This window comes from Heteronotia binoei, chromosome 15 (genome assembly GCF_032191835.1).
Source record: "Heteronotia binoei isolate CCM8104 ecotype False Entrance Well chromosome 15, APGP_CSIRO_Hbin_v1, whole genome shotgun sequence".
Taxonomy (NCBI): Eukaryota; Metazoa; Chordata; class Lepidosauria; order Squamata; family Gekkonidae; genus Heteronotia; species Heteronotia binoei.
The window spans coordinates 44,739,009-44,764,343 of NC_083237.1; the positions used below are offsets into that span (position 1 = coordinate 44,739,009).

Genomic DNA, 25,335 nt, shown 5'->3' on the forward strand with positions numbered 1-25,335 from the left:
TATGTCACCACCATTCCAGTTATTTTTAACTCACCGCCCCCACCCCCTGGTCAGAGTACTGCTAAGATTGCTTTTAGGCATGGGGATGGGGGCGGTGCTGAGATTTTGGCAAGGGGGCCAAGAGTCTGTACCGTCCTGGGCAACTTGATATCTCTAGGTCTGGAGAAAGTGTTTACAGGCAGAAACCTTGGACGCTGGCATTGGAAGACAGGGGTTGTTCTCAGAAAGGGGACATAGAGAAGGGCAGTGGAGGAGGATCTAGAGTAGGGGGTCTAGCCCCTTTGCAGGAGGGAGGAAATCAGAGCAAAATTGGATGTAGTGGGGCACAGGAGAATGGCTTTAACAGGAAATGCCAAGAAAGAAAAGAGGTGGCATGAAGCAGGGAACGAATAAGGAGGAGGGCAGAGAATCAAGTCAGAAACTAGATCATGTTTGAGGTACAGAATGAATCAGTGAAGGCAGAGGAAGGGGAGCTAAGGTGGCAAGATAGGAAGGGAGGGAAAGAGCTGTCCGAGACACGGATAAAGGTGTGAGTGATTTCACTTTTCGAAGGGCGCAGCACAGAATAGCTTAACAACTAAAGGAAGCCAGAAGCCATTCTCTGGAGAGGTTTAGGGCCTCGGGGGTGGGGTGAAGTTTGAATAATGGCTCCCTCCCTCACCCCAGGATCCCTGTAGTTGCCAGCTGTGCCATGGATGAGCTGAAGCCACCAACAGTAGGGGACAATGGACTCATTGTCCATTGCGAGGGGCGTCCCCACAAGGACTGCTGCGAGAGGGTGGTGATCAACGTTTCAGGCCTACGCTTTGAGACTCAAGTGAAGACCTTGCGCCGGTTCCCCAATACCCTGCTGGGTGACCCCCAACGCCGTGTGCGTTATTATGACCCCCTGCGCAACGAGTATTTCTTTGACCGTAACCGGCCCTGCTTTGACTCCATCCTGTATTATTACCAGTCTGGAGGACGGCTCCGGCGGCCAGCCAACATCCCCATTGATGTTTTCCTGGAGGAACTCAAGTTCTACGAGCTTGGGGAAGAAACCCTCACCAAATTCCGTGATGATGAGGGCTTCATTAAAGAAGAAGAGCAACCAATGCCTGACAGGGAATTCCTCAAGCAAGTGTGGCTACTCTTTGAGCATCCTGAAAGCTCCCAGGCTGCCCGCATCATTGCAATAATCTCTGTGATGGTCATCCTGATCTCCATTGTGATCTTCTGCTTGGAGACCTTGCCTGAGTTCCGGGATGATAGGGACATGTCATTACCGGTGAGCAATGACCATTGTTTTCTTCTTTTTTCCTCTACCTACTCCTTTCTTTCCATTTTCTTATATTAGTACAACTAACATGAAATGTTGAGAAAATTCAAAATGAAGTCTTAGTTCCCCTTACTCAAAACTGTCAAATTGCAATTCTGTTGTTGTTTTTAAAAATTTTTAATATTGATATGGAATCCCTTCAGTTTTGGGCAACATTTCAGTACCAGGTCTTGGAGTTCATCACCTTGCACTATCGCAGTTCCTTTACTAATACTCAAAGTTCAGAAAGACCAAACTGTGTCACCCTTCAAATTTAATGTATGCAAAACATAAAATATTGACTTTGCAGTCCTTTCAGCCCTTCTTCCTGCTGGCTTCCCATTAGGCCCCTGGCAGGAGGTGGAGGGGTACAGTTGTCAGTTCCAGGCTGGGGAATTCCTGGAGATTTGTGGGTGGAGCCTGTGGAGGACAGGGACCTCAGTGGGGTTCAAGGCCATAGAATCCACCCTCCAAAGCATTCTTGTTCTCCAGGAAAACGGGTTGCTGTAATTCTGGGATATCCTCAGGCCCCACCTGGAGGTTGGCATCTCTCTCCCATTCATTTCATTGTTTCCACCTAGAAATCAGAAGCCCGTGCATCACTGCTAAAGAGTGAGAGGAATATAGCCAAAGTCTGCAACTCAATTAAGATGGTTTCAGAGTGCAGCTATGTTGGAGTAGAACAGTTAGATTCTAGACTCAGAGGTCACTTTATCAGACATCCTGATGAAGGGAGGTTTGACTGTTGAAAGTTTATACCCTGAAACTCTGGTTGGTTCTAAGGTGCTCCTGGATTTGAATCTAACTCTGCAACCCAAGGACTCCTATGTAAAAACATTTCTTACAGTTTTGCCCTGACACCAACTAATTCCCCAAATGGGCTGGATCCTCCTTTCTTAATACAACAGCCTTGTGAGTCTCCTAGTCCTAGGGACAGACCACGAGATGCTCACTGCTAAGTTAAGTGTTGGAATAAACCATTGGCAATACAGTTGATGAGTCACATTAGTGAAAAATGGAAGTAACTTCAGCATTCCCTTCTCCATCTTCTCTCAATCCTTGAGAGGCCCATATCCATCAAGCAGGACTTTTAAAGGGCATTCCAAGCCAAGGTCTGGAAGTTGAGATGTATTTGAAGCATCCAAAATTATGTTTTGTGAGGCTGCAATGTTTGGGATTTGCCCCATAATATAAATGATTTGGTAAACCTTATGTGATGTGAATTCACAGTTTTAGCTTCCCTCTTTCAGCAGCAATCTGAACCACCAGAGAAGGGAAATAAAGGTGGATTCTCTTGCTTTTTGTTATCACCATGAAGGCAGGGATACATGTGGCAATGGAAAAGGTCCAAATCTAAATGAACTGGGATTCATGTTGACGGACCCACAACCTTGACATGTACCCTGGGACTGTCCCATAACCTGGCTGTACATGTATCTCTGCTGCTGCAAAAAAAAATATAATGCCTTTGATGCCATGAGCAAGATACTTCAACCCTGTCTTCTAATCCACCTCTATCAATTGTTCACCTTGAGATGCCTCATATCATTCATGGGATGTGCCCAGGTTCTCCTCATCATCATCATTCTGTCCCACTCTGTCCCCTGATGCGTTGTAATGCCCACACCATTTTCATTCCCTGTCTATTCTGTGTCTCCTTCATTTTCTGTGACCACTTGACCACTTTTGAGCTGGGCTGTAAGGACAACAGCAAAGAAAAATCACTTCAGCTCTGGTTGATGCTACTGAACTGAAGCCAGAGACCCAGAGAGCAGGAACACTGGCTCCTTTAAGAGTTTAAAAGGAAACAAGATCTATGTAGCTAGAGATGTAGTGGCTCTTAGGGGAATTCCCCAACATATGAATCCAACTGGATGCTAGACTGGGAGGATCAGGGGTAATGGATAACAATTGGGCTGCCATAGGGCCGCTGGGGCAGGGATCGCAAAGGTGCAGGGCTTCGAGATTGGAAGACAGGGTTTCTATTAAGGTTAAAACAACTCTAGCGCCTCTCTTGTTAGAAATCAACTGCCTGTGTAGGGTGTGGACTTATAGCCAAATATGTCCAACAGAAGAGGCTGATCTCTAAGTATATCTGATCTCGGATTCAAGTATTGCTTCACACCCCCCCACACACAAATAGATATGTTCCAAAAACTTTGACTTACCAAGCCACAATGAGATTCACATCCCCAAGACTGCCTCCTGTCATTAACACAGGGAGTATCCGTGGTCAGGAAGTAGGTACATAATTCCTTAGCTACCCACCAATTCTCCCCAGCAGCACCTTCCATAAGTCCCTCTAGCTATCCCTTTAATATCAGTTTGAGCTGTGAGCAAATATCAGGAGGTCTCTTCAACTTAGGGTTGCCAACTCTGGGTTAGGAAATTCCTGGAGATTACGGGATAGAGCTTGGGGAGGGTGGGGTTTGGAAAGGGAGGAACCTCAGCAAGGTACAGTGTCACAGAGTTCACACTCCCAAGGAGAATTTTCTCCAGGAGAACTGATTTCTGTAGCCCGAATATCAGTTGTAGTTCCTGATCTCCAGGCTCCAGCTGGAGGTTGTCAACCCTGCTTCAACTGCCAGTTTCTACATATTAAACTTCTACAGAACTGGGATCTGGGAAACCAAGGTTTGAATCCTCACTTTGCCATGTGAGATAGGTCAGGCCAGCTGGTCCAAGATCAACCAATGAGTTTTCAAGGCAGAGTGAGGATTCAGATACAGGTCTGCCAGATCCTAGCCTGACACCCTAACCCAGAGGTGTCAAACATGTGTTCTGGGGGTCAAATCAGGCCCCCAGAAGGCTCCTATCAGGCCCCTGAGCAACTGGCTGTCATCTGCTTCCTTCTCCCTATATCTTGCTTCCTTCAGCATAACAGCTTGCTTTGCAAGGCTTGCTAAATTGCACAGCAGAGCTACTGAGCCAAGCCTCTCTTCCTTCTATTGGCTGAGGCTCCCCCCCCCAGTCCCCTGGGGAAGGAAGGAAAGAGCCACAGCTTCCTTTGCCCAGTTCCCTGGATCCCATGGGAGAAATACAAAGAAAAGCACCTTAAAACGAGTGCTAACATTTTAAGCATGTTTTAAGTTTTTTAAAAAATATATTTAATTGTCCTTGTGTTCTTTATAAAATTTATATCTCTGCTACCTAATCTTAAATAGATACACACATGGCCTGGCCTGACATGGCTCGGCCCAACCTGACATGGCCCGGCCCAACAAGGTCTCATTTATGTCAGATCCGGCCCTCATAACAAATGAGTTTGATACCCCTGCCCTAACCTACACCTGTAGGAAGAACAGCAGAAGAGGAAAGGGTTAAACAGCTCCTTCCCTCCCACTTTCCTATGCAAAAAACCCACCAGCCTCCTTAATCTGCTCTTCCTTACTAAAACCTTGGGACTTCATTTCTGTGGGTCCCAGGGCTTTTTTTGAGCAGGAACGCAGTTCCGGTTGGCTTTGTTTCAGGGGGTGCGGCCTACTATGCAAATGAGTTCCCAATGGGCTTTTTCTACAAAAAAGTCCTGTGGGAAACAATGGTGATATCAGGGGGTGTGGCCTACTATGCAAATGAGTTTGGAATACTGTGTACAATTCTGGTCACCGCACCTCAAAAAGGATATTATTATAGCATTGGAAAAAGTGCAGAAAAGGGCAACTAGAATGATTAAAGGTTTGGAACACTTTCCCTATGAAGAAAGGTTGAAACACTTGGGGCTCTTTAGCTTGGAGAAACGTCGACTGCGGGGTGACATGATAGAGGTTTACGAGATTATGCATGGGATGGAGAAAGTAGAGAAAGAAGTACTTTTCTCCCTTTCTCACAATACAAGAACTCATGGGCATTCAATGAAATTGCCGAGCAGTCAGGTTAAAACGTATAAAAGGAAGTACTTGTTCACCCAAAGTGTGATTAACTTGTGGAATTCACTGCCACAGGAGGTGGTGGCGGCTACAAGCATAGCCAGCTTTAAGAGGGGATTGGATAAAAATATGGAGCAGAGGTCCATCAGTGGCTATTAGCCACGGTGTGTGTGTGTGTGTGTGTGTATGTATGTATATATATATATATACACACACACACACACACTGTGGCTAATGTGTGTGTGTATATGCACACACACACACATATATTGGCCACTGTGTGACACAGAGTGTTGGACTGGATGGGCCATTGGCCTGATCCAACATGTCTTATGTTCCCAGTGGGCTTTTTCTACAAAAAAAGCCTGGTTGGGCCCACAGTGAATGTTCGTCTGTAGCCTGAAGCACCTTCTCTAGAATCTGAAGGTGCACCTTCCCTAGAATCAAATTCTCATCTTCATTCGCAACAATAATGAGGGTTGAAAGCCACCTATCCAGCAACTAATAACCTTAAGGTTGTAACCAGAAAATGGCAGGGGGGGGGCCTGGAGAATGGGCAGAAGCTGTTTGGTGCACTGTGGAAGAACCAGAGGAGGAGAGAAAGAGGCACGTGCCTGCATCATCTCTATCTTGGTACTGCTCCTTCAGCAGCCCAACCTCTCAGTCAAAGGCTGGAATGTAACCTCCATATGCAAAGGCTGTGTGCTTTAGAATAATGCCACTTGTCTGGGGGCATCAGTGCCCTTTGGGAAACATTTGTTGCTGTTTTTTTCAAAAACACCTGGTTGTTGGCCACTGTAAAAAAAAAATGGAATGTTGAACTGGATGGGTGGAAGGTCATGGTTTGTCTAGGGAGCCAGTGGGGGGAGGTAGACAAAAACCTTGGGCCAGCCCTGGATGGGTCACCATACTAAATAAATGTTGACTTGTGAGTCACCATACCAAAATGTGGAGAACCATTACTCTAGAGCCGGGTTGGCCAAACTTGCTTAACGTAAGAGCCACATAGAAGAAACATCAGATGTTTGAGAGTCGCAAGATATGAAATCAGATGTTTGAGAGCCGAAGAGAAGGCAGGCAGGCAGGTAACTAGATGACGGAAGGAGGGAGAGGTGGAAAGAAAGCAACTTTAGCTTTAAATACGTTCTCCAAGCTGCCTGCTGACTTGGCTTGCAGAAGTGATTTAAAGAAAGAGTTCCCTTTTCCAGGTCAGCTGACGGGGTGGTGGGAGCTTCAAGACACACACAGTATGTGTGAAAGAGACACATGTGGCTCCTGAGCCATAGTTTGCCACCCCTGCTCTAGAGGATCTTGGGAGTCCTGGCTCCCAGTTTTAATGGCCAAGCAACCAACTTTCCTTGGTAGTTTCTCTAAGGAGGCCAGCCTCCAGGTGGGGCTGGGGATCTCTTAGAATCACAGCTCATCTCCAGAATACAGAGATCAGTTTCCCTGGAGAAAATGGATGCTTTGGAGGGTGGACTCTATGGCATTGTACCCCACTGAGGTCCCTGTCTTCCCCAGGCCCCACCTCCAAATCTCTATGAGTTTCCCAATCTGGAGCTGGCAACAACCCCACCCCCCACCCCATGCCAGTGGCTGGGGGAGGGGTGACCCTGGCAACCCTAGTTTCTGCTCAGAATTCAGACCTCCCCCTCACAGATAGTCCCAAAGTGTCCTGTGAGACTGCTTTGGCGCCTGGCTTCCTAATCGGTTGCCAGCTACTGAGGCAAACCCAGTATTAGCTATTCAGCAGTGGGACTCAGGCCTTGAGCAGGTGGGTGGGATTAACACCCTGTGCGCTGTATCCACCACCCAGGGCTCCTGACTTTCTCTGACAGCAGCAGTGGGAGGGTGGGGGGAGGGGGATCACTGATGTCATGTTTGTGGCTTTTAAGGGCAGAAAGACATGTCTTCTGAGGCCAAGAAGGGAATCCCTTTGCAGGGCACATAGCTCTGGAAACCCTTGCTGCCCCTCCCCTATCATCTGCTGCCCCAACTCCTCCCCTCCCCCAGTCCTTCTTTCATTACTGACACACAATCATGTGTCCAGACACCCATGGCAATGGCTCAGTCCTAAATTTGCACAGAGAATACATTATATAAGTCACATAAGTTTCTCTCCCCGCCCCCCCAGATAAGCATACACCATTTGCAAATTATGTTCTGAAATCAAAAAGTTGGCAATAAAAAAATACACTTTGTGTTTTACACCCATCCCACCTTCTTAAGATACATTCAGAAGTAGTAATAGGACAAATGTTTTGGGTCACCAGAACATTTTTCCTGCCAGACAGATAGCAGCAGATGCGGGAGGAAGAGGTCAGGAAAACAATGCTGAAGAATCAAGAGACCTCATCCATACTAGGGTTGCCAATCCCCAGGTGGGGCAGGGGCAAAGGTATAAACCTCCGCAAAACCAGCTTCTAAATTTAGACAAAATGTTTACTGGGACTGTTGACATTAAAATTTCTCAAATAGTCACCAACAGTTTCATACAGAACTAAACATTAAAGGAACATCACCCAGTCACTCATAGTCACTAAACAACAAATAAATGTCCAGTTTTCATAACAGAAGGGTGCAGGTGGCCATTCCAACAGTGTAGTCTTTCACGGAGACCGACGCTCCAAATGGCTTTATTTTGTACAGCAAGGCACAAATATAATTCGCTACGCGGTTGTACTTAATCCCACATTTCGCTTTTGTTCTGATGAGCTTTCAAAAATTACTTCATATTCCAATTGCTGTTGCTTGTAACATTTTCCAATGGTATGGTCAATTTCCCATATGGTTTATGATGGCACTACAAGTCGTAGTCTTCTTCTTCTGCCTCCTCTTCTTCTTCGTGTTGTTCCCACAAAAACAACTATGCGATACTCCAAACGTGGTGAGGGAAAAGGATAACCCCAAACATTAGATGAATTTACATGTCAAGCATCTAGTAGTAGTTTAAAAAGGGATTTTATAGTTGTCCACTTGCTGACTTGGAAATATTTAAGAGCTGAATTCCTGGATCTGTGATCCCATTCATCAGTTAACAGTTTCAGCTGCAGCACTATGGGTATGGAGAAATCCCCAGGTATGTTGTCACAACTAACGTCTTTTCAGATATTTCCCAATGACAGTTTAAATGCGGACAAAATGATAACTGAGTTGCATGGTGAGTGATCGTATCATCAGCTTACTGCAGGCCAAGCTGCAATACAGCCACGTTTCACAACAGTGAAAGGTTCATGAACTCTGCAGTCTCCAATATGCCTCTGTGACTCTGTGTTCAGCTTAACATGTGCCCTTAGTGTTTGGTGCAGTGCTGTAAAACAGGGTGATGGGGGGGGGGAGGAGACCTGCTGCTTCTGCTGTAAAAGATCAGCAAGTTTTGGAATTACACAGAAACTTTTCCTTGGGCAGAGTAGCCAAATCGATGACGCTCATGATACTGAATGTACCTCAGAGATTCCCTATGCTGTTAAGAGCACACTTGCCAATGTGATAGATTCCGGTGGGTAGCTGTGTTAGTCTGGAGCAGCAGAACAAAGTTTGAGTCCAGTGGCACCTTTAAACTTCATTGGTCTTCACTGGACTCAAATGTTGCTCTCTTGCTGATGTGGTTAATAGAAGGTGGAAGACACTGGTTTGTAATGCTCATTCCAGCCAAACCTAGGGTTCTACAGCCTTGGTAAGCACATTGAATCTGAAAAGATAGGCTAAGGAGGGAGGTGTAACTAATTTATAAAAAAATAAATTGAAATAAATAAGTTGCTTTCAGACAACAGGTGTGAAAAATCATATGTAAACACCATGTGTTGCTCTTGGGCAATTTCTAGGCCTGTACTTCAAGGAAGTAAACAGAAGCAGTGTTGAAAGATTAGCATTTATGGATCTGGTTAGCACAGCGAGATTTTCTGTCTAGCCTTCTTGATGCGGAGGAGCTTCACATGCAGAAAGAATTGCAAGTTCAGTCCCTAGCATCTCCATGGGAAAGGCCTTGGAGGGGATAATAGGAGAGGATCCCTTATGAGCTGCACAGTGGAAAGAAACACCATCTCTTGTAGCAGCATATTGGGGCGGGGCCTTATTTTGGGTTCCTGTGTGTTTACTGCTCCGGACCTAGATAGCCCAATCTTGTCAGATCTTGGAAGCTAAGCAGATCAGCCCTGAGTCAGTATTTGGATGGGAGACCACCAAGGAATACCAGGGTCGCTACCCAGAAGCAGGCAATGGCAAACCACCTCTGAATGTCTCTTGCCTTGAAAACCCCATGGGGTTGCTCATATGTTGGCTGTATCTTTATGGCAAAAAAAAAAAATTACAAGGCAAATAATGCTTCCCCACCCACTTTTTGGGTAAGAAAAACAGTGGGGTGGAAGTCTTGCATCCCTCTTCTCCTAGCACCACATTCCTGGCATGACTGATTTTTCAAGGAAAACAAACAACCCATGGGACTGGGAGGTCCATTCCCAGAATTCCCAGAATTACATGCAGTCATATGAACCCAGATTCATATATGTCTGATGATCATTCTTCTTCAGCCTAACCCTTGATCTAGGCTGTTTGCAGAAATGATGATTTCTGTTTGTAGCAATCTGGAGACAGATAAGGAATTACACTTAAGTGGAGAGAAAGTACTGACCTAAATAATTCTAAGGGTCTTCAAACTAATACCTTCTCTTCTTTGCACACCAGATACCGCCTATTCCAACAATTTTCATTTTGGCATGTCTGTCTTACACTAGGTAGATGAAAGGGAAAGATCCCTAAAGTATCCTTGCAGAATTCCAAGCTGGATACAGAGATCCACTTGTACACTTTTTAATACATACGATCTAAATTACTAATAAAAAGTGCCAATTTTTGACCTAACCCATAGCACAAAATGCAGGCCTTCTGAGGATAACCATACAATCACAGTGGATTTAAAAAAAAAACACCAGTAAGACTTTTTGTATCATTTGTTAAGCCAAAAGAAAGAGCAAGGAAGAGTATGGAGGTAGCACAGTTTAAAAATTCTACTTTTCTTGCCTTTTAGACAGCTGGCTTCATTGTTGCTGTTCTTAATATTATTATAGGACTTGAGGATCTCTAGCAAAATGTCTAATCAAAGAAGGGGAAGTCTTATATGTACCATCTGGAGGTATCTGGGAATCAAGGCCCTCCCTAAAATGTAATATAGGGAGCTCAGTTCAGTATTCCTGTGGCAATGGAGACAGTTTTGTGGTGGGGAATAGGATGGATAGATAAACAGACAGGCAGGCAGACAAACAGAGAGATATATATGGTTAATTAATTTTGTCCACATAAATACAGTCATGGGAGGGTCACATGGTGAGTCTTTTCAGAGTCTCGACCCCTCATCCCCTCGGAAACTGAGAAGCTGTCAACTTGGTGGAGTCTCTTGGCTTATTTTAGCCACCACAGTCTCGAAAGCCATCAACATCAGAAGCTGATTACTCGGAACTGTATAGCAAAGCTGGTTTATGTAATGGCCTGATTGCTGTCTGTGCAGTTAAGCTGAGCTATGATTCCTGCTGCTTCAAGCAACCTCCTTTCTTCTGCCCTGGGTGGGTGGGTGGTCTTCCCCCTCCCCTCCCATACATGCAAAGCTAAAGAAAGAGCAGAACATCTTTTGGCATTGTGGTGAACATGAACAAGAGAGAAAGAACTACTTAGAGCTTCCCAATAAAGTAACAAGTTTAATTGGTTCATATTGATTGTTTATATGCAGTTCATTTTTAAGCATCCCTGAAATTAAACACGGAAATTTTGGACCTGCAAACCTGATAATTCAATCAAATTATACTATTGCTGTCTTGAGTCCCTTGTGCTTATTTTCTTCATCAGTATCTTTGTCCCTTCTTATGCCTGGAGGGGAACATAAAACAATGAAGTTAGCAGTTCTGTCCTCAAGGCAAAAGATGAGGGGAAGCAGAACAAGCATTTGTAACATCTAGTCCTGTAAGGGTTGCCAGAACACTGGATTGGGAAACACCCAGAGATTTTGGGGGTGGAGCCTGGGGAAGGGAGGGACTTCAGCAGAGTACAATGCCATACAGTCTATTCTCCAAAGTAGCCATGTTCTCCAGGGGAACTGATCTCTATTGCCTGGAGGTCAGTTATAATAGCAGGAGATCTCCAGGCCCCACCTGGAAGCTGGGAACCCTAAGTCTAATGGAGAGTTCTGCTGAGCTCAAAAGATTGCACAATGATTTGTGTCATTATAGGTTGGTCCTAATAAAAGGTCTCACATACATTTTTGTTTTTTGGCCTGGGCAAATATGGCTGGTTTGAACAACTGTCTTCTTGCACCTTGAGAACCTCATTGTTTATCCTAATTAGACCCTTGCCAGCATTTTCCAGTAAAACCTTTATAATATAGTGGGTTCAATGCAAGGAGGAGACACGGTTGCAGTGATAATAGCTCTTTATTAGTTACAGCATGTAGATAGATCCAAGTGGGCAGCCGTGTTGGTCTGAAGTAGTAGAACAAGATAGGAGTCAAGTGGCACCTTCAAGTGGCAAATTAGTTTTATTCAGAATGAAACTTTTCATGTGCTCTAAGCACACTTCATCAGAAGAATCCAGTACAAAAATCTGTACCATTTTGCATTCTGAGCCACTGCCTACCAGCTATGTGTGGCTCTGCTCACTGTACCGGATTCTTCATCTGATGGAAGTGTGCTTAGAGCACACGAAAGCTTATGTTCTGAATAAAACTAAGTTGGTCTTAAAGGTATAACTTGACTCCTATTTTGTTCTAGTTATAGCATGGTAAACTAGAAGACTGATTTACTGGGCCAACTATATATAGTTCAAGGTTCGAGTGCTAGGATGCCACTGGATCATTTGAACCAGCAGGGAGCCTGTGATTGGGCCAGGGTGGCAGGGATTTGGATCCTACTGCCCATTGTTCCTGAATCCCCAAGCTCAGTCCTAAAGGCTCCAATGAGCCAGGCAGGAACATGGTAATAGTATCATTAGCCCACCTACACAGCAACCTTGTTGATCTCTAAATTTTTAAGGACTTTTTAAATTTGAAACAGTCAGAAATGGTTTCGGTCTTTCCCCCCATGATTCTCACTGCACGGTGTCTGTTTTGTTCGCTTGGGAGGGACTTTGTGAATTATCATCTCTCTGTTGTGATTCTGATTCACATTGTTGAGGGCTGTAAAACTGACAGAACATCTTAAGAGCAGTGAAGCTAGTTTGAAAATGCTCTTGGCATTATTTATTGGCTCATTTATTCTTTACAAAAAACCCCGCATGCCACTTTTCAACTTGTGTTCACAAAACAGCATATGCAAGCAATTTAATGTGATTACATAAAACAATTAAAAGTGTATTTTTCTATTTCTTGTTGTTCTAAAACAATAGGAAACACAAGCATGCCTTGTTCTCATTACCTCTGAAGAATCTATTATGTAAGCACTATGGTTTGGTTTTAATGTGTGTGGAGGAGAGAAATCATTGGAAGGCCATCTAATCCAACCCCCTGCTCGATACAGGATCAATCTAAAGGATTAATCCCTGACAAGTGTCCATCCAGCTGCTGCTTGAAGACTGCCACTGAGGAGGAGCTCACCACCTCCTAGGCAGCCGTTTCCACCGCTGAACTATGTTTACTATTAATCCCACTCACCCACCCCCAATCTCCTTCCTTTCCCTTCCCTTCCCTTCTTCCAACAAATGTTACTTGAGTGTTGGTTATGCTCAGCATGGATTGATTTAAATCCAGTCATCAGAATATTTTTTAAAGCCATATTGTATCACACCAGTGACCTATCCAGTCCAACACCCTGTGTCGCACAGTGGCCAATACTCAGATGCCATCAGGAGGTCCACCAGCAGGGCCAGAACTCCAGAAGCCCTTCCACAGTTGCCCCTCCCAAGCACCAAGAATACAGAGCCTCACTTGCCCCAGACAGAGTGTTCCAGCTAAACCTTGCAGCTAATAGCCACTGATGGTGCTCTGCTCCAGTTGTTTATCCTATCCCCTTTTGAAACTGTCTGGGGTTGTAGCTGGCACCACTTCCTACGGCAGTGAATTCCACTGGTTCATGACTCTTTGGGTGAAGGGGTACCCATTATTGCAGTCCTCTCCTCTGCTGCCAGCAGGAACAGCTCCCTATCCTCCTCTAAGTGATAGCCTTTCAAATACTTCAGAGAGCAATCACATCCCCCCATCAACCTCCTGTTCTCCAGACAGAACATTCCCAAGTCCCGCAGCCTTTCTTCATAGGGCTAGGTCTCCAGGCCCCTGATCACCATTACCCTCCTGCGCATTACCCTCCATTTTGTCCACATCCTTTTTGAACTGATGCCTCCAGAACCACACACAGTAGCCCAAATGCAGCCTGACCAATGTGGTGTACAATGAAATTATGACATCTTGTGATTTGGATGTTATGCCTTTGTTGATACATCCCAAAACTGCATTACCCTCCTATGCCACTGCATCACACTGACTGTTCACATTTAGCTTACAGTCCACCCATATCCATACCATCTTGTTCACACAAACACTGCTACCCAGAAATTCACACAAATACTGCTGCCCATCTGGTATGTCTGCTTCTCACTGTTGTTACCAGATGTAGAACTCTGTACTTATCTTTGTTGAACTGATTGCTGAAGGAGTTTATTGGCTAGCACCATGAATACCATTTCCCCATCCCTTGCAGCAAGTTTTCAACTCCATATGTGATTTTATTTTAAGACGAACAGTGAATGCAGATGTATCTAAACAGATATACGTGTCTTTAAAATATTTGTTTGAAAAAGACAGCCCATATGAGCTGAATGAAAAACTGAACCCTCATTCAGGTTATTTTATTTTTAAAGTCTTTACTTCATGTCAAGTAAATTTTCTTGCTGAAACTCAAGACAACCTACAAAATATTTTTTAAACAAATTTGGACAGCATAAGACATCCAATAAACAATGCAATGGTACTAGGATTATAGACTTAGAGAACAAAGCAAATAGATAATTGACCAAAGCAGGGTATACCAAACTAGGGGTGGCCAAACATGCTTAATATAAGAGCCGCATAGAATAAATGTCAAAAGTTTGAGAGAAGGAAGGAAGGCAGGCAAATAGATGGGGAGGAAGAGGTGGAAAGAAAGCAAATTTAACTTAAAATGCATTCTCCAAGCTGCCAGCTTGTGTGAAAGAGCTGCATGTGGCTCTGGAGCCACAGTTCTGCCACCCCTGCCCTAAACAATGCAGAAAGTGTATTGCAAAGTAGAAGACAGTGCAGTAAAACCAAGACCATACATACAATATACACTGCAATAGACTACATTCCTATTACCTTAAGAAAGCACCCTCCTCCTGGACTGTTCCACTGTATTGCAATACTGATTCCTCCCTTTATAAAAATGCCCACTTTGGCTTTGCGCATTCTGTGAAAACACAGAATGGGAGTCTTCCTGAACACCGCAGGCAGGGACTTCCACAAGGTGGAAGGCACCACCAAGAATGCATATGTACAGGCAGTTTCTAATGTTAACCCTTTTGCAGGATGGCACCTTCAAAAGGCTTTGCTCAGATGAGTGAAGCTATCATAGCATAGCTATGGATGTATAAGGGGAGTTGGAAAGGGGGGCAGCAGCCCATCTCAGACAGCATATTTCCAGGTCCCATTTGAAGGGCAGCAAATTGTCACTTGCTTTTTTCTGCCATCGTTGGGGATACCATTCGGGTTCTTTGCCTCAGGGGAGAACTATATAGAATCAGTATATGTAATTAAAATCTCAGTGCTGCTGTTTCTAGACAAAACCACTTCAGCTGGATATTTGCTGTGACAAAGGGTTAGGGAATTCTTAAGCCACCGCTTTCTCCCTGTGCATCTTCAGTGATGTTTCTCTAAAGGTAAAGAGAATCTCTCAAAATCTGAGGGTCAGAGTGCAGGAGTCAGAGATATATAGTTGTTTTAAAGTTAAGAGGAGGAACAAATTGGATCAGCATCATGGCAGTGTGGGAGAGCAATAACTCTTTCTCTCTAGGCCAGGGGTGGCCAAATTTGCTTAACATAAGAGCCACAAGGAATATATGTCAGATGTTTGAGAGCTGCAAGGAACGGAGGGATAGTGGGAGGGAGGGAGAAAGCAAGCAAGTAAATAGGGAGGGATAGTGGGAGGGGTGGAACAAAAGCACCTTTAACTTTAAATGCCTTCTCTAAGCTGCTGGCTGTCATGGCTTGGAGAAGTGATTTAAAGAAAGAATGCCTTCTCCAAGCTGACTGATGGGGTGGTGGGGGCTTTGAGAGCCACACAATCTGTGTGAAAGAGTCACATGTGGCTCCCAAGCCACAGTTTGGCCACCCCTGCTCTAGGCCTTTTGTGCAGTTTGGGTACCCCATGTGGTTTTTCTTCACTGGGCAAAGAGCAGTTTGCTGGAGGGGTAATTCTGATGGGAGACAATGGCATGTGGGAAAGCCACAACCCCAAATTCAATTCATGGTCTCCTTTCTCTTTTTAACTTTAAAAAAAAGGAAGAACCAATCACAGCTCATCTGGTTTTGGCCCTATCTCTTGGTCAACCAGTCTGACACATCTCTCCCTTCCAAAGTTGCTTTGCATGGAATGTGTCAGTAATTCTGTACCTGACTGCTGTTTGTGTCGCTGAGTATCAGTGTTATGTACACAGTTTTACAATACATGTTGTTCAAGACACCTCATGCTTGGGTCCTCCTCCTAGGTAAGGCCGGCAGTGTGGGGGTGGGGTGTCTCCTCAAGGAATCCTACAGATGGACTGACCTAGTCTAGTGGCTATTCTGAGTCTGAAGAGGTCTGAGACAAAATCCACCCCCTCCCTACCATACCGCCTACCTCGCCTGCAAGGCAAACAAGCCCTGCTTACTTGGTGAACGGGAGTCAAAATTAGCGAGCGGGAAACTAGAGCTGACCAGAGGACAGAGCAGGGAGGGCCATTTGACCTTGACATTTGGCTTTTCCCCAAGCTTTGGGAATAGCTTTTCTCCAAGCTTCTGGGAATATCTAGGCCAACCTGGTATTCCCCACCCTGCGCCCCCTTACCCATAGCCTGACTTCCCTCTAGCCACTGTCTTGAATCTGGTCTGCAGCAGGTAGATATATCAACAAGCCCTCTTTACCCTAAAGTGTCCCAAATGGTGCCATGGGGCTATACCAAACCTAGTATCCCTTCTTCCTGTCTAGATCATACCCATACACTAGTCTGTGCATACAAAAACAGAGTGAGTTCCCCTCAGCATGTCTAAAAGCAGCTGAGGTGGGGGAGCAATTTTCAGAAGGAAAACAGAGAACGGAAGAAGGGGGGGAGTTTCTCTCCATATTGGCCTTTCCCTTTAAATTGCAATACTGTGTAATTTTTAAAAAGGCATAGCGAAGAATCACTGAATGTGCGGCCCTACCCTAACGCAGAAAAAGGCCTGGGTTATGTTAAAAAAAAGTGTTGTTGACAAGCTTTCTTGGAAAGAGTGTCTTTTCAAAGGGTGCCTTCCTTTTGAAAGAGTGCCATTTCTCTGAAACGCTTATGTGGGTGTTCACCCCCTACAGAGGTCTGTAGATTTGATCTGACTGAAAAGCTGCTTAGCGACACTGATGGGTTAATCCCATTAACAGAAAACCAAAACACAGTATTTCTCAGTGTGAGCGGTTCTGTCATAAACTCACTCCCAAGCTGTGAGGAACCGAAAAGTTCATTTATCCTGCTTTTTTACTGAGGAGCTCAGAAAAGCATTTTACCCTCACAGTTGACCCTGTGGGGGTAGAGTAGCCTGAGAGAGACTGAGGATTTGAACCTGGGTCTCCCAGATCCTACAGCCTAACTAGACATTACAAACTGTACAAGCTCACCAGGGGGACCTGAAGCTATAGCGTGGCTCTGGTTCCCAGCAGCAGCTTGTGTGTGTGAAAGCGCAGCCTCTGGCTTCTCTTCACGGTGCTAAAGTTGTGTAATCATAGTGGTGCCAGGTCTATGACACAAATTGCATATGGGGGGTTGTAGGGGAATGAAACCATCAGGGTGGGGGGTAAAGGAAGACTGCAAAGAGGGAGAATATATTAGCAGCAGCTCTACTGAGGTGGAGAATTGTGATAAGTTTGCAAGAGTGTGTAATTTCTAATTTGCAGGGGGGAGAAGACTAAATGGCAGAGGGTACGGATGCAGCTGGCCAAAAGCATTTCACTGCCCTCTGACAGCATTGGCTAGAAGTTGTGAGGAGCCGAGTCAAGGAAAATGGTGCTGATATAAGACCTGCAAAAATGCATACTTTCCAGCCCACCTTGCAAATATGATCTCTCCAGAAAAATTGTATCAAACCAGGTTCAGGAGAGATCAGACGAAGATGGTAAAACACATAAAAGTGGATGATTGACGGTTGCAAAGCAAAACCCAAATGTAGCAGCAAACCACAAGCAACTCAGTTCCTTTCCCCCCAGCAGCCTGTAGGGGGAGAGACAGCAATCTTGGACCACTAGATTATTAACATCCTTTGGGTAGGAAAGGCATCTGTCCAGGGTACCAAAGTGAGGGACAATCATGATGTGGAATAAGAGAAGATATTAGTAGATATAATGGATTCATGGAGAACTGTATGGAAAGGCAAGACTGGAGGCTGCCTTTATCAGTTTTTCGAGGGGGCAATACAGTTTTTCTCAGGGTAAGCCTGGAGGAATGGGACCATATTACCGGAAGAGGCATCCTGGTATCCTAGGGTCAAGCTAGGACAAGAGGTATGCGATTAAAGTCTTCTGCATTTTTCGGAAAGCTGGTTAATAGTTCAAGGATAGTATTTTGAACAAGAGGAAAGGCATGCTGGGGGGGCTGGTGGAGAGTTTAACCTTTTCCTCCCATCCATCTTCTACAGTTTAGAACTCCCCTCAAAAACTGCAGTCAATTTTGGGGGTGGGGGGAGGGGGCAATAGGTACAATTTTTGTATTTGACACATAAAAAACACTTTACTGCCTCTAGAAGAGGAGGTTCCCTTGGTGGTAGCCATTGATGGTAGTCCCCGTTGACCGTCATCCCTATGATGGTAGCCACTGATGGAATTGTCCAACATGAATCCATCTATTCCCTTTTTCAGAGCTGTTCACACTAAGGCTAACAGTACACTCACCAGCAGTGAATTCCACAATTTAATTACTGCCAGTAGATACAGCATGGATGGTTTTAAAGGGAGATTAGACAGATACCTTCCTTCTGGCCACCTGAATTTGTTTGGGGGGAGGAATGACTGGGAGCCAATAGTTTAAAATCCCCTTCTATGGCAATCCTTCCCCAATTTTTAAATCTCCAGAGCTATATACACAGGATATTCTAATAACGGATCTCTTGCATCACACCTTGCTTGAGTTTTAGGGGAAAACGTAACAACATATGAGGTGACGGGGTTGATTGGACCTGTGGTCCATCTAGCCCAGCATCCTGTTTTACACAGTAGCTGACAACTTCCTTGGAAGGTCAGCAAATAAGGCATAGAGGCCAAGGTCTCCCCGTTATGTCGTCTCCTAGCACTTGTGTCTGAATGTTGTGTCTGAAACTTGTTGTGTCTGAATGTGGAGGTTTCCTTTACTAATCCTGGCTAGTAGCCATTGATAGACCTCTCTTCCATTGATCTTTTCATGCCATCTAGTAACCATCACTAGATTCACTGGCAGTGAATTCCACTAGAGAAACTTTAGGAGTATGAAAGCGGCTTACAATCCCATTCCCTTCTCCCCCTCACAACAATTTAAACTGTTCCTTCCAATGGATTCCAATGTTTTTCATGATATGGTCCACTTCTGAACTCTTTTAGCTTTAACAAAACTGTTGGTCACAGTAGCTCAGCCAAGATTTAATCTCTCTCTCTCTCATCCTTCCTTACTTTCCACAGTCTGTTCATCATCGCCTGAACATCAGCGTGCCACATGTCCCACATGTCCCGCAAGCAAAGAACCATTTTGACGATCCCTTCTTCATTGTCGAGACCATCTGCATTTGCTGGTTCTCCTTTGAGCTCCTGGTGCGCTTCATAGCCTGTCCAAGTAAGCCAGCTTTCTTCAAGAACATCATGAACATGATTGATTTTGTGGCCATCATCCCTTACTTTGTGGCCCTGGGCACTGAATTTGCTCGCCAGAAGGGGGTGGCTCAGCCTGCCATGTCCTTGGCCATCCTCAGGGTCATCCGGCTGGTGAGGGTCTTCCGAATCTTCAAGCTCTCCAGGCACTCCAAAGGCTTGCAGATCCTAGGACAGACGCTCAAGGCCAGCATGAGGGAGCTTGGATTGCTCATCTTCTTCCTCTTCATCGGAGTCATCCTCTTCTCCAGCGCTGCCTACTTTGCTGAAGCCGATCACCAGGATACACCCTTCACCAGCATCCCTGCAGCCTTCTGGTGGGCTGTGGTCAGCATGACGACCGTGGGATACGGTGATATGTACCCTGAGACTATGGGCGGCAAAATTGTGGGTTCCTTGTGTGCCATCGCTGGAGTCCTCACCATTTCCCTCCCGGTGCCTGTCATTGTCTCCAACTTCAGCTATTTCTATCACCGCGAGACTGAGTGTGAGGACCAAGGTCAATACACCCACATCACTATGTGCCCGTACACCCCACCGCCATCTCCGGCTGCCATCCGGGAGAAGGCTCATCTCAGGGAGAAACACCACAAGGATGGTGTGGAGCATTCAGAACTGTTGGATGGTGTGGTGCCCATGGCCAACTCAGAAGCACCCAACAAACGCCTTGTAACCCAAGTGTGACCATCCAGTCCAAGCACCTGATCCCTGCATACCGCACATAACTTTTCTTGCACCTCTGCGTCTTAATTCTGTATAATAACATAATAGATTAACCCTTCCGGATTGGTCTCCTGTTGGGTCTAAAATCCTTAGAGAATAGCAATGGGTTTGGAGAGAACGTATTTCCCATCAGGTTTTGAGAGGGGACTGGAGGGACAGTGTTTCTAAATTTGGGATGAGGTAATGGCACAGTGTGCTGCCCCTGGAGCAGAGATGGCAGGGGGGGAAATGGTGCCTCTGGGAATCATGTGGATTCTGTTGCAAGGAGACCGTTGCATAAACACACACACCCTTGTTGCTCTGCTCCTTCTTCGATTGGTCTAGGGTGCAGTCAGTCCACAGAAAGTACTCCCTCCTCTCCTTTTACTCCCTTCTCTGCCCGATCACCCTCCACTCTTCTGTGACTCAAAGAACCCTTGGCATGAAGATGCCTCCATGAAATCACAGCAATGTGTTCTTGGGTTACATCTGCTGGACCGCGCAATGGAACATACCCAGAGCAAACCAGGCCCCAAATAGCAAGAGTTGGGGAAGATACATACAGGAATGCCAAGGAGCCAACCACATCTGAAATCTGGGTATTGCGGGGAATACTGTCATTGAATTTGTAACTACATCTCCAGAATGAGGGCAGCTGCTGAAAAGGAGCCCTTGGCTTCTGTCTGCCCCATGAAATGGAACCCCTCCCATTAGTTCTCATGAACTGAGAGCTAGTCCCCACATTGGTAGGAATTCAGTTTACTTACTGAATGGGGTAGGATACGAACTCGTTACTCTCTTAAAAGCAACAACAAAGCTGTAATACATATACAGTTTTTTTTTAAAAAAGAGAATGATTTCTTCCCAGTCTCCTCAAAGCTAAATATCGCCTTCGCCAGATGTTCCCTAGCTACTGGTGGGTGATGTTGGGCAGGGTTCCAGATCCAAATTAGGAAACAGCTAGAGATTTGGGGATGGAGCCTGGGGAGGACAAGGACTTCAATGGGTACAATGCCATTGAGTCCACTCTCCAAAGCATCCCTTTTCTCCAGAGGAACTGATCTGTATAGTCTGGAGTTGAGCTGTAATTCCAGGGGGTCCCTAGGTCCCACCCGGAGGCTGGTGTTAGAGCAACAAAGCCACTGGTTCTTCACAAAGAAATACATGCTAAATCTGTCCCTTTCTTTGGTCTCAGCTCTCCCAGTCCAAATTGCAACTAGGCCCAACCAAATCTCATGTCCTGCCGCCATAGCTGGCCCATCCTTAGCCAGGATGAGGCAGCTCAAAACAGGTGGCAGATTTTTATTTTGTTTAGTATTACATGCGAGACCAGGATACTATTTTCTGACTCAGGCAACGTAATGTCTCTGGCTGATCCTGCCCAACTCAACAGAATCTCCTTATAGCTCAGTCAAAGCTGACATAATTATTTTTTTCGTCCTGATGCAAAACCAAACCAACCAACCAACAAAAAATCCTTAGTTTCAGCTCAGCCATTTTTAAAATCAGTTTTCAGTTTTGCTCGCAGTCAGAGAAGGAGAAACACCCTAAGTTTCTTGGGAGAAAGGGAGGGCAAATATGCAATAGAATCAGTCATTATGTTTTACTGTTCATAGAGACAGAGCGCAACAACATGCGAGCCTCCTAATACGTACGGTTGCCATTTTGACTGAAAGGGACAATGCATGTATTGGCCGAAAATAACATTTCTTGCCCTTTTCGGACAAAAGGGCAACCACGCTTATCGGGAGGGTTTTGCGTAACTTGCTCTCCTTGTATAGAGTTGCCAGGCTTCTTGGGGGAAGGGTGGGAGGGACATCCATCTAGTTACCAAACAGTCTTTAACAGCCTTTAGAAGTTCTCAGGACAAACTAGCGATAGCCAGAGTCTAGCAGGATCCTTCAGTTCCCAAAGGGTACAATCTCTGCTATAAAAACAAAGAAACAGAAACCCACTTGCTGCTCTCTCTGGAATTTGATCCCTGTAATCATGCCGGGATATTTGTAAGGGGAAAGTGAATCTCCACATCTTAAAACAGCGATTATGATCAAGCTGTGCAGCTAGGGAGAGAAAGACATCCCTTCTTGATCATACTTACCCAGCCACTTCACATGTCTTAATTTATATAGTGTTAAGTGCCGTTGGATCTTAAGTCCTGGGTGGAGCACAACCCAAAGGGAAGTTTACACTCTGTCAATCACAGCACTTTCTTGCAACGATGATGTTTACTTTTGCACAGAGAACCTGGAGCAGAAATGATTTAGAAATGGAGAACGAACTTGTAACCACTTGGAAGCTTATACAAGTTGTAAATGTACAATTATGCATGCAAATCAGAACTGTGTGTGTGATTATTTAAAACTGTATCTGTGCCTGGCACAGAATCGTGCAGACTTGCAGTTCATGGAGAAAGCAGTGATGATAGTTTGCAATGAGTGCATAGCCGCAGTTTCACTGATCCTACCTTTAACAGGAATTTTTCACGACAAGGTAACTTGCAAGATGTGTGAACGGTGACTACACTGCAACCACTGTGGAGGTAGTTTGTAAGTGCAGCACACCAGACTCTGTGATGATTAAGGTATCAAAGTCAGGCAAGTATGGTATATTGCAAAAAGAGAGCACAAAGGTTAATGTGGCCACCTGTATCCTAAAGGATGCTTTATGCCTTTAGCAGAGGAGAAATCCGTAACTGCAGGATAATTTTTTTAAAACTCTTGTCAGGAGAAATGATAGTAATTTCATAATGTTTGCATCTTTTCAGAGCAAGATGTAATTTCACGAGTTGGTATAGCATGGAGTTCCTTTGTTGATGATCGCTAATGGCAATATAATTTGTGAACAATGAAACTGCAGTGTGGTTGCTAGCTCCATTCCTTATACTTATTTCTCCTACATAACAGCAATTATCCTGCAATTGTTACACTGCAGTTGTAGAGATATGAGTAACTGTTTAGGAAACTGTTAGAAAGTGGTGTGAATGGGGGAGGGGGCATGTGGAGCCTGTTTAAGTGTATACCATGTAAAGTAAGGGGTGTCAGCTGTAGCCTCAAGACACATGACAGATGGGACCCAACCAGCTTTTTTGCTGTTGAGAAAAGGGAGAAGGGGGACCCCTTTGACCATACATGGAAACTGCATTGACAGAAGCCATATGGGACCAGGGCTATTTGGCTGGATCTTACCCCATATTTAGATTCAGCAGAATCATGCAATACACTTCAGTTTTTCCCAGACTGTGCTATTCAAATTGGAGATGCAAGAATCTCATATTTGAATCCTTCCTTAAATAATTTTTTAAGAATATGAAGATGATATTAGATTTATACCCTGCCCTATACTCTGAATCTCAGAGTGGCCAACAATCTCCTTTACCTTCCCTCCCCCCACACCCTGTGAGGTGGGTGGGGCTCTCACAGAAGCTGCCCTTTCAAGGACAACTCTGCAATAGCTATGGCTGACCCAAGGCCATTCAAGCAGCTGCAAGTGGAAGTGTGGGGAATGGGAATCATAAGAACATAAGAGAAGCCATGTTGGATCAGGCCAATGGCCCATCCAGTCCAATACTCTGTGTCACACTGTGGCTAATAGCCACTGATGGACCTCTGCTCCATATTTTTATCTAAACCCCTCTTGAAGGTGGCCATGCTTGTGGCCGCCACCACCTCCTGTGGCAGTGAATTCCACATGTTAATCACCCTTTGGGTGAAGAAGTACTTCCTTTTATCTGTTTTAACCTGTCTGCTCAGCAATTTCATCGAATGCCCACTAGTTCTTGTATTGTGAGAAAGGGAGAAAAGTACCTCTTTCTCTACTCAAATCTTTCTCTACTCTAATCAAACCCGGTTCTCCCAGTTAAGGGTCTGCATGCTTAACCACTACACCAAACTGGCTCCTACCAAACTGCCATGTTGCATTTAGGAATTTCTGTTGTGTGTGGCTAAAGCACTCTGTAGTGGTAGGTGCTACTAAGTGTACAAAGGGCAATAAATAGGATTGTAATCATGTTTTCCTGGTAGGGTTTCTGTGTGTCCAGTGGAGATATAGCTACGGGGAAGGCAGCAGCTGCTGGAGACGCAGGAACTCTGCCATGAAAATGGAGCCGGCCCTGTGTATATTGTGACCATGGAGCAACTGCACTATAGGGAACAATAAACACAGAGTAACTGAGAAAGCGTAACAGCTCTCATCTGCAGTTTTTATGCTCCATTTAAGTACCAACAGGTCTGCTTCCATGCGGAGGTTTTGCACTGCTTCGGCTTCCTTATCACCAAACTGTTTTCAGTTCCCATCCACATCACAGCCATTTTTATTGCCTCATTCCCTGGCAGCCACAATCCCTCCCACACCACCTTGTTTTTACAAATAGGGAGTTGTTGTATTGTTTTTTGCCCTCAAGTCACAGCTGACTTACAGTGACTCCATAGGGTTTTCAAGGCAAGAGACATTCCGAGATGGTTTGCCATTACCTGGCTCTGTGTCATGGCCCTGGTGTTCCTTGGAAGTCTCCCATCCAAATACTAGCCAGGGCTGAGCCTGCTTAGCTTCTGAGATCTGATTACATGGGGCTATGCTGGGCAAAATGGGTAGGTGGCCTATGTTGATTACTAGTTTCAAAAAAGAGAAAAAATCTAAAATTTAAATGTAAAACCTTAAGCTGTACCAATTTACCAGTTTTTTTCTAGAGCGCACTAAAGTCCTCCCCCGGTGGGAGATGGAGGCCACTGGGAAGTGAGGCAAGGAAAGTGCCAGGAGAATCACGGTGCAGATCCTCCCTTGCTGCTACAAATGCCTCTGCATTTGCAGCAGCAACACAAAGACCTTAGAAAACTCTCTCCATGCGGAAGTCGCCGAAGTCTGCAACTCTACACATACATCGAAGCAAGCTACTGCCAAATCCAGTGGAGCTTACTTCCAAGAAAACAGGCTGTATTACCCTAGTTAAACTGTTGTTAAATATATGTACTAGTTATGAATGTATGAATAGTAACTCCAATGCGCCTGTTTTATAGTAACTAAAGTAGAAGCAGTCAATCAAATCAACACTGCCTGGCTAAAAAATAAGCTGTATCTTCAGTGTATTACCAGCCAATAATATTTCCTTTTAGTAAAGAGTCTCCAGTTCTTAACTATACACAGAATCTTCCCCTTCACATCTTAGAAAGGTGGAGGTTTCAACTGGAATCCCCATTTCCCCACTGCTGACACCAGCATTTATTTCAGTGACACAACATCCCTACTCCATACTAAGGGTGTGGAAAGGCTCCCTGCTCCAATTGCAGCAGATCGTTATAAGGAAGGATGACCATCAAGCAAGTGAACTTCAGGTGCTGATGCTGTTAGTTGTACTGACTACTTCATGGTTGCTCCGCAGAAGTCCCTGGACTCCAGTAGAAGGGAGCCTCAGCCTCAGTTTCTCAAGGTG

General features: G+C 45.1%; 1 protein-coding gene across 1 annotated transcript; it reads left to right on the forward strand.

Moving 5' to 3' along the window:
• Nucleotides 1-232: 232 nt before the first annotated feature.
• Nucleotides 233-20,714, forward strand: KCNA7 (potassium voltage-gated channel subfamily A member 7). Its single transcript, XM_060255468.1, has 2 exons — nt 233-1,267; nt 19,023-20,714. Exons 1-2 carry the CDS (start codon nt 692-694, stop codon nt 19,890-19,892), a joined length of 1,446 nt encoding a protein of 481 aa, XP_060111451.1. The 5' UTR covers nt 233-691; the 3' UTR covers nt 19,893-20,714.
• The last annotated feature ends 4,621 nt before the right edge of the window (nt 20,715-25,335 follow it).